This window comes from Otolemur garnettii, unplaced genomic scaffold (genome assembly GCF_000181295.1).
Source record: "Otolemur garnettii isolate 467f Iridium unplaced genomic scaffold, OtoGar3 scaffold00185, whole genome shotgun sequence".
NCBI classification, from domain to species: domain Eukaryota; kingdom Metazoa; phylum Chordata; class Mammalia; order Primates; family Galagidae; genus Otolemur; species Otolemur garnettii.
The window spans coordinates 2,316,445-2,326,250 of NW_003852580.1; the positions used below are offsets into that span (position 1 = coordinate 2,316,445).

Genomic DNA, 9,806 nt, shown 5'->3' on the forward strand with positions numbered 1-9,806 from the left:
AGAGTCCCAGCAGTTTGGGTTCTGCCCCACACTCAGTATCACAAACTTCCCCCAGATCCAGATGCTTCCTCCCAGGAAACCCTTCTCAGACTGGAGGAGTCCTCTCCAGGGCTCTCCACGGACAGTCATGGCCAGAGAGGAAGAGGGCGTGGGGAAAATGCTACGAAGTGTGTGTGCATGAGCTTCTGTGCAGAACTGGCACTACCGTTTGCCAGGGCACATTTTTGTGCTATTTGTATTCATTTTAGGGGAAAACCCCCCACATTGCACCAAAGGGGCTTCCATGTCTAGCTTTAAATGTCCCCCTTCAGTGTTCAGGAGGTTAAGACATCCATCAATCTGGTTTAGTACCAGCGTCTTGGTTCCCTTTGAGGATTCTCCAACGTGGCCTGTTTAAAATTGCCCGGGGAGCTCAACTCGGAGACCCCTGCGAGCCCCTTGCGAGGTCAGACCTGTCCAGGAATGTGTACTGTGAAATTACAACTGGCGAACGGCCTGCAGCTGGGAGCCCCGCGACCCGCACAGCGACCGCCCGCAGATCGCCGGAACCCATCGCCGCGGCACCGCTCCCGGGCGGACGCGCTTGGGCAACGGACGCGTCGCGCAGCGGACGCTCTTGCGCGCCGGATGCGGTTCCGGCCCGACCCGGCGAGCCCTGTGGCGGCGGACGAGGACAGCCCGTGAGGTAGAGTGCTCCTGGGTCCCCGCCTCGAGGCGCCGTGTGCGGGCGCGTCCCAGCCCCGGGCCGTCGCCGCGGCTGCCGCTCCTAGTCCGGCTCTCAAGCCCCGACGCACGGCCCAGGAACGGGTTTGGACACCGGCCCTGCCACTAGCCGCGGGCCACCGTCAGCTTGTTGGCCGTACGGGGCCACAGCTGGCTGTGTCGCGCGGGAGAATGGTGCCCGCTCTCGGGGACGCCGGAGGTGGCCTGTGTAAGTGCTGGAAGCCTTCCACGGAGAATCTTGAAGCGAGTGAGGTCCATGTTCAGATGTCATTAGAGGAAACGTTTTCTGCTGTGTCTAAAACAAGTTCACTTCCATCTTTCATTGGGCCCTCAGAAGCCATTGTTGGCACTTCCTACTCCCTTTTGTTTACACCGGGCTGCTGCCCCCAGCCTGAGTCCAGAGAGCAGGTGGCTCTGCAAGCAGACGTGGCCGCGTGTCAGGGTGGGGTATTTTGAAGGCTCAGCCGGCAGCCACACACTGAAGGAGGGAAGGCTTTAACCAAGAGGCGAGGCGGTGTGGTGGCTCCTGCCTTTACTAACACTCTGGAAGGCCAAGGATTGCTTGAGCTGAGGAGTTTGAGACCAGCCTAAAGCAAGAGCAAGACCCTCTCTATACTAAAAATAGAGGCCAAGAGGATTGCTTGAACCCAAGAGTTGAGGTTACTGTGAGCTGTGACACCACGGCACTCTACCTACTCTGTCTCAAAACAAATAAAAAAAATAATGAAGAAAGGCAGTGCCTGTGGCTCAAAGGAGTAGGGCGCTGGCCCCATGTACCGGAGATGGTGGGTTCAAACCCCGCCCCAGCCAAAAACTGCAAAATAAAAAAAAGATACTGGATCTATGAAGCAAGATCAGGGATGCTAAGGAACATTTTGGGCCTATGGCTAAGTGAGTAGGGCGCCAGCCCCATTTGCCAAGGGTGGTGGGTTGAAACCCCACTCTGGCCAAACTGCAACAAAAAATAGCCGGGGGTTGTGGCAGACGCCTGTAGTCCCAGCTACTCAGGAGCCTGAGGCAGGAGAATGGCCTAAGCCCAAGAGATGGATGTTGCTGTGAGCTGTGACACCACAGCACTCTACCAAGGGCAACAAAGTGAGACTGTCTCTTAAAAAAAAAAAAATGAAGAGGAGGAGGTATTAGGCTGGGCTTGGAAGGATGATTGGGAATTTGCCAAAAAGTAAAATGGTGAGTGTTTAGTGATGGAACAGGAATTGTGTGTAGGGGGCATTGTTGATCTTTAAGCCTGGGAATGGAGATGTTTGTGACAAGGGCCCCAGGCCTGGGGATGCTCAGATGCTGGGCCCAGAAGTACAGTTGCTACCAGAGTGGTGCTGCAGGGGCTGGGAGGCTTGTAGCAAAGGAGTGAACCCAGTCAGTGTGACACACAGTTCACCTTAGCCTTTTTCCGTCAGGCGTGTTGTGGGACATCTGTTGTGGGACAAGGCTCTCCTACTGTCTTTGTTTCTGAACCTTCTCTTCAAGACAGATGTGGTGGATTAAACTGTGGGCTTGGGCTAGCTGTAAGCATCACCCTTCCAGAGGATTTTTTTTTTTTTTTGGCCCTAAAGTTGATATGGGTTTCAAGTGTGTGCTTTCACTTTTTGTTTTAAAATTGCTCATGAATGCAGTGTGAATATCTGTTACTTAAAATACATAATTCAGAAAACAAGCCCCTAAGCCACAGACAGACAGACATCATGTTAAAATGTGTACCCAGCACCACAGGAAGGTCCACTGCTGCACACCAAAGCCTCAGACAGAAGGAAGTGCTAGTGTTCACTTTGAACACAAAGACTGGGGGTGCTGGGTCAGATATGTTGAACAGATGAGTTTCTTTTCGAAACCAGCCCCCTTTACTTGAATGCACATATTGTTCTTACCAAGGACTTTTGTTGTCATGAGGCTCAGTAATGAGTGCCCTGCTGATGGTGGCATGCCAGGGCAGCGGTTCTCTCATGAGCTCTGTGAGGCAGGCTGTGTTGTCATCTCATCTCATAGATGGAAAGTGAAGGTGTGCATAAAAAAGAATGACCATTTAAGTCTGGGTCTGAACTCTGAACTCTGCTCTTAAACAGTACCCTGCCTTAGCTCCTCCTGTGTGGGAAGTGTGTTTCTGGGGCATCCTGTGTCTTGTTGGTCTGATCTGAGAATCTGGTAGTTACAACATGGAGGGGCCTGTGCTGTGGGTCTCAGATGGGGTCTTGCCTCCATCCTAGAGGAATAGAGAGCATTTGTGTTTAGCAGTTTTCAAATCCCAGAGAACATCATGGCTTTGCCAGGATAAGGCTGCCCAGACTCATGCACAGAGCTTAGCTCTTAACAGGTTCCTGCACACAGCCATGGTGACCTTGCACGTGGCCCTGGTGATACTGTTTACTACAGTGGGTCAGCATGCTGAGCAGCAGGTGTATGAGGTTGGTTAATAAGATAGGACATCCTTGAGTAAATCACATCTACTTGGTGGGCAGTGTCACTCCAAGCTGTGGTGCTGATGGTGCTGATGGTGAAGGGGGTCCTATGGTTGACCTGGGGGGGGGGTCTCTCTGTGGGGCTTTTGATCTCTCTAGACCTAGAGGTGTTCACAGCTTCTGCCTGGGTATGTTTTGTTTGGCTTGTTCAAGGTAGGGCTTTGATCCAGATAGCCTTGAAGATCTGAGCTCAAGACTGAAAGAATTTAAGATTGAGTGGTTCAGGGTCTCATACTTGAGAGATTTACAAGCTATTTGATGGGGGTACCCATTTCCCACATGCTTGGTGGGAATACCAATTAGTGCCTCTTGGGAGGGAACTTTGGCAGTATTTATCAACATTTGAGGTAACCCAGCAATGCTGCTTCTGGATGCCTATTCCACAGACATACTCAAGTGAGCACAGCCTAGATCCCAGGACATTCCTCTCCCTGTCAGCAAGGCTTCTTCCCCAGTTGTTGGCTTGGCTGTTCCTTCTCACCAGTCAGGTCTCAGCCTTACTGTCTCTCCATAGGAGGCCAACCTCCGTCTGACCTGGGCTGACTCCTAGAAACACAGGGGCTCCCTGAGAGCCAGAGATGTCTGTCTCACATACAGCTTGTCACATGTTCAGTGACTGTCAGTGACAGGAATGCCCCCAGCATACAGGCTCAGGATTCTCTGCAGGAGAACAGTGGTTTCCCATGTTGCAGGGCAAGGAATTGGTGGTAGTGCTGAAAGGGGGACCTGCATCCTGGCAGAACACATGGCTTTGTGCATACTTAGTTCCTCAAGGTCTGAGCTGTGTGGAGCCCTTCTATGGAGGGATGCTGTTGCCACACATGTGTCTATCCCTTGGAGAGAACCAGCCATAGGTAGCTACAAACAGCTTGTGTGTCCACCTCCCATAACAAATATTTTAAATATCTTCTTGGTCTTCCTTTTTTATATAAAAGAAAATACTGTATGGGGCTAGAGCATCTTCATTTTTAAAAAATAAATAACATTAGACTTTCTTTTTCTGATTACAAAAGCCATACATGCTCATTGCAGAAAAATTGGAGAAAATTGGGAAATAACAAAAAGAAAACAAAAATCACTCACAGCTTTTGTTGTATTGTGAACATTGGGTATTCACGTTCAAGTCTTTTTAAAAATTATGACTGTACTTTTTCCCTTGACATACTGCCAGAAGCCTTTCTCCTCAATACAGCACACGCCCGCAGTTGGGGTAGGGGCAGCCTGACTTCCTCTGGGTCCGTGTGCATGCATGTGTATGTGTGTGTGTTCATGCATATGCACCAGTGTGTATGTGTCAGCATGTGTACACCAGTATGCACGTGTATGTGTGTATATGCACCAGTGTGTGCACACATACATGTGTATGCGTGTGTGTATACATGTGTGAATGTGCATGAATGTGTGTGCAGGCATGTGCATGTGATTTCCTTGGGTTTCTTCTGCATGCTTGGTTTAGTTCCAGTTTTTTAATATTCCAAGTAACTGAATACACTAGAGTGAGATCCTGTATGTGTGTCTTTATGTCTATCTCTGATGTTTCCATAGGATAAGTTGTTTAGGTACCATTATGGGAACAGAGGGTTTACATTTCCCATTTTCAAGTTTTAAAGTCTTGGGAGTATCCTTTCTGATTGCTGCCCTGGCCTGCCAGGACCAGAAGCCCCAAGCCTGGGCTGCACTCCCACAATGTGCTGCCAAGCCGATGTGTAACGTGGTCTTGTCAGGGAGCTGACCCTCGGGAGTTAGTGACCACAGAGGGACTTAGGTGACATTGGGCAAGTTTCTTAACTTCTCTAGGTTCTGTTGACTACATCCTCCACAGTCATGTTGTGAATGAAGGATTTATAATGACATTCTGCACTTTTGTGCTGAAGACCTGTGCATTGTTTCCTATATCTGAATTTGCTGGTGTCAAGTAAGGGAGTAAGAGGTGTCCTAGGGTAGAGGGAAGCCCCCGTGAAGTTGACAAGCCCCTCTGCTGTTAACAGAAGCCCTGGATGTGGGAGGGAGGAGGGACAGTCCTGCCTGTCCCTTTTCCCCTGTGGAACATGCAGCCCCCTGCAGTGGTGGGTGGGAGGTGGCAGGCATCTGTCCCATGAGACCCAGAGCATACGGGCCCCTGGCTGAGTGACCTGGAGGAGGCTGCATCCTCTCAGTGCCTGCGAATGGGCTGCTGCGCCCAGCTCTCTCTCCCACCTCTCAGGAGAGTCTCAGCACAAATGTAATTTGGTTCTGACGGTCTTTATTGTTGTGAAGTTTACTTGTTTCGTTAGATAATTATAAAGTGTTGTGCATAGTCTTTTAAATTAAGAGCAGGGAACAAAACTTTTTAGTACTTGTAAGAAATAATAACATGTTGGTTTTTCCTGGCAAGTTAATGAAAGAGAGAAAAGTGAGGATTTGTTAGAGAAAGAACATTCTGAACATGGAGAAATAGTCCTGGAGAGACTCCGTGTGGGGGGTGCGGGACACAGAGAGGACTCGGGGGGCTGCTGGGGGATCCTTCCACCCTTTGGTACTTTGCTGGACCTGCCAAAATGGGGAGGGGGTGTTTCAGCTTTATTTCACGGCATCATTATTGAGTTTGGAAATGAATGTTCTTCCCTTCCCTATGGAATGTTAGTCAGAATTACCTCAAGTGAATTTGCTTCTATCTCTTTCTCCTTGGTTTTTATCTGGCTTTTAAATAAAAAACTGAGATGTTGGACCTTTGGTTCCACTGAGGAAGTACGGCAAATCTGTCTGAGGCTGGAGCCTTGCGATGGTGCCCTCAGACTCCACCTGGTTGGGTGTTTGGGACAGGACTGGTAGGGCACTAATGTGCTGTTCTCTCTCTTCTCCAGTGCTGCCCCAGGGGATGCAGGGGGCTGTTTGCTGGAGCAATGATCCCTCACATAGCGCTATCCCTCCTCCGGCGCCTAGCCTATGCCTTGGCCTCCTGCCGACCAACTCCAGTGAGACTCAGAGGGAGTGGCCTCCTGCACACAGCCCCAGTGGTCTGCCCAGACAGGGATGCCCCGGTGTTCATCCAAGCACTGGCCTTTGGGGACAGAATCGCCATTGTTGACCAACACGGCAGCCACACGTACAGGGACCTTTACCACCGCAGCCTTCGCCTGTCCCGTGAGCTCTGTGGTTTGCGGGGCTGTGTCAGTGGGGACCTCTGTGAGGAGAGGGTCGCCTTCCTGTGCTCCAATGACGTCTCCTATGTGGTCGCCCAGTGGGCCTCATGGATGAGTGGCGGCATCGCGGTCCCGCTCTGCAGGAAGCACCCAGAGGCCCAGCTGGAGTATTTCATCCAGGACTCCCGGAGCTCTGTGGTCCTGGCCGGCCAGGAGTATGTGGGGATCCTGAGCCCAGTGGTCAGGAAGCTGGGAATCCCGCTCCTGCCTCTCACGCCTGCAGTCTACGAGGGGGCGGCAGGGGAGCTGCCAGAGGGGCAGGTGCAGGTGCGGGAGTGGAGAGACCGGGGCGCCATGGTCATCTACACCAGCGGGAGCACCGGGAGCCCCAAGGGCGTCCTGAGCACCCACCGCAATATTGGGGCTGTGGTGAGTGTCTAGACCTGGCTGGAGCTGTGACAATAGCAGAGCTGCCTCCTTCCCAGGCCACGGTAGTGTCAGCTACAGGCAGCCCTCGAGCCAGGTCTTAAGGCCTGACACACTCTTCTCATCTTTTTTGGGGGCCATTTGCAGTGATCCTGTATGAAACACTGGCCGTGGGGTGTGGCCACCAGCCTTCTACTCAGGTGCAGGACACAGGGTTTAGGGCTGCATCCCGGGGATAGAGGGACTTAGAGTCCCCCAAATGGCCCCTCCAGCACTAGATGGCGTGTTCAGATCAAAGGGGACAGCTCTGCGTGGTGTGAGGGTTATTTTTAAAGAGACCAGCCACATACTGGACATGTGTGAATAGGACCTAAAATCAGGGTTTATTTGGGCAGCCTATTTATTATTTTTTTTAGTAAATCAGGATTTATTTAAAGCAGATGCATTTGTGCATGGCCAAGTCTTAGGCGCTGTGGGAAGGCCAGTGTCCTCACCTCCCCGCAGGAGGCTCACCTGGAGAGAAGGTGTCTGTACCTCTCCCCTAGGGGAGTGGACATCCTGCTCACTGCCCTGCCTGGTTGTGGAGTGTACAGGAGGCTGTGTCCTCAGGATACCTTCCCAGGGCCTGTCTCACTCTGACCAGGCAGAGGAGTCAACAGAGCCAAGCACAGGCCATAATGCTTAGCCCAGACCAGGGCCTGGGTAGGGCCGGAGCCAGGACAGCCATGCCAAAATCACAGCTCTGCCTGCCTGGGTGTTTGTAAAGTCCACTCTGCCACCTCAAGTTCACTGAAGCTCTGACCACATTGCTCTGTTGGGCATCCCTGGGATGAGTGGATACCCGCAGGCCCCGGGTCGTCATCTTGCCTTCTGAGTCTGTAGGGAGGGGTTGTAGGGAACTGGCTTTCTTCTTTTTCTTTCCTCAGCTGGTGGGGGGCCCAAGAGGCGCATGTGCAGATTCCTGTGTCTCCTGTGGCATAGCAGGCAGCAGCCTCTGGCTCCTGTTCCAGGTTGTGCTCTTGTCCCCTATAGGTGACTGGGCTGGTCGACAGGTGGGCGTGGACGAAAGACGATGTGATCCTCCACGTGCTCCCACTGCACCACGTCCATGGTGTGGTCAACAAGCTGCTCTGCCCCCTCTGGGTGGGGGCCACCTGTGTGATGCTGCCCGAGTTCAGCGCTCAGCTGGTAAGGCACCCACCGGGGTTCTGCATGGGTAAGGCCAATTGTGCACCAGAGAAGTGGCTGCCTGATGCCCACACAGAGACCTACCACCTGCCACAATGCCTACTTACTGAGGTTTTGAGAAAGATTGTGCTGAAATTTGGGTAGAATTGCCGTCTTTACAACATGGAGTCTAAAAGTCTATGCACATGAAACCTCTCACTCACCTCACTTGGCTATTCCCTCTGCTTCCCAGCCGCCATGGGTCCCACAGCCTCCACACCCTGCAAGGCTCCCATCTGGCCAGCCACCTTGGCACCCTCCTATCTGCCACTCAGCTCACATCTGAGGTCTCTTATCCGTTCCCTGCTATGTGCAGTCTGTGACTGGGTCTATTCACTGAATTCTTTATTTCAAATGATATGTTTTCTAGTTTTATAAGGTTCTTTTTTTGCAATTCCACTTCTCTGTACAATTCTCCATTTTTCCCCATTTTGCTCATCTTTTTTTCTAAATTTCTTAACCTAGTTATTATGATTATTTTACCAAGAGGATATTCTGAGGCTCTGCCCCTGTTGATTTTTTTCCCATTAATTATGGATTACATTTTTCTGTTTCCTTACATGTTGTAGTTTGGGGGTGCCAGTCATTGTGTTTAAAAGAACATCAGTACCAAACAGCTCAGGGCACTCATGATTGCTGGGGTGGGGGGGCGACTACAGCATGGGCTTCTGTGACCCAGGTCCCGTGGCTATGGGCGCCATCAGCCCCTCCTTTGAGTATGAGTGCCAGGACCAAAGGCACCTCTGCTTTCTGTAGGGGCCACTGGGCCTGCATGGTGGTGCACTGTGGGTAAGACAGACAAAGAATGAACATGGCTCACTGGCTTTTTGGAAGAGTTACATGTGAAATTGGAAAAATTTAACTAGTGAAAAATTTAAAGCATCTTTATATTTAAGCAAGAAATGTTTATTATGAAGTAAAATATAAAATTTATACAGATTTTTTTCATATAAAAAGTCCTCACCTGTTCACCATCTGGTGCAGCCTGTTTGTGGCAGGGACCACACTGACCCCAAAGCTGCAGGTGGCTGGAGGGGCTGCTCCCCCAAAGTGGCAGGTGGCTGGCAGAGGCTGCTCCACCAAAGCTGCAGGTGGCTGGCAGGGGCTGCTCCCCCAAAGCTGCAGGTGGCTGGCAGGGGCTGCTCCCCCAAAGCTGCAGGTGGCTGGCAGGGGCTGCTCCCCCAAAGTGGCAGGTGGCTGGAGGGACTGCTCCCCCAAAGCAGCAGGTGGCTGCAGGGGCTGCTCCCCCAAAGCAGCAGGTGGCTGGCAGGGACCACACTGACCCCAAAGCGGCAGGTGGCTGATAGGGGCTGCTCCCCTCTCCTCCCTCACCCCCTGCCCTCTGACACCCGCCCACACCTGTGTACCTACCCTTCTCTGCACAGCTGGGGAGTCTAAGGCTCCCACCTCTCCTAATGACAGATCAGGAGGCCCCTTCTCAGCCCTGCCCCTTAAACTGTCCCTCCTCCCCATAGACCAGACACAAGTGTCCCTTACAGGACACAGGGTGGGGGGTCAGTTGCCTGAGGCCCCGTTTAGGTGGTGCATGATAAGGACTGGCTTCCATTAAGAGCACCTGACAGGAATCTGTAGCTTTTCCTGTCTCTTCCTTGACACTTCTTTTTTTTGCTTTAGGTTTGGGAAAAGTTCTTAAGCTCTGAAGCTCCACGGGTTAACGTATTCATGGCAGTGCCTACAATATATACCAAGTTGCTGGATTACTATGACAGACATTTCACCCAGCCACATGTCCAAGACTTTGTGCGTGCAGTTTGTGAAGAAAAAATTAGGTAAATGAAAGCAACCCACTTTCTCATTGAGAATGTCTTTTTTTTTT

General features: G+C 51.6%; 1 protein-coding gene across 2 annotated transcripts in view; it reads left to right on the forward strand.

Annotated features, from left to right (window-relative positions):
- The first annotated feature begins 665 nt into the window (after positions 1–665).
- The window catches only part of ACSF3 (acyl-CoA synthetase family member 3), a 27,262-nt gene continuing 18,121 nt past the window's right edge, over positions 666–9,806 (forward strand). Inside the window, exons 1-4 of one of the 2 annotated variants that reach the window (XM_003800806.3) lie at positions 666–685; positions 6,038–6,745; positions 7,775–7,930; positions 9,605–9,759. In XM_003800806.3, coding sequence (XP_003800854.1) covers positions 6,077–6,745; positions 7,775–7,930; positions 9,605–9,759 — 980 coding nt within the window. In that variant the 5' untranslated portion in view covers positions 666–685; positions 6,038–6,076. Of the gene's footprint in view, positions 686–1,835; positions 1,912–6,037; positions 6,746–7,774; positions 7,931–9,604; positions 9,760–9,806 lie in introns of those variants that run through there. The other variant, XM_023507521.1, reaches the window with a different exon arrangement.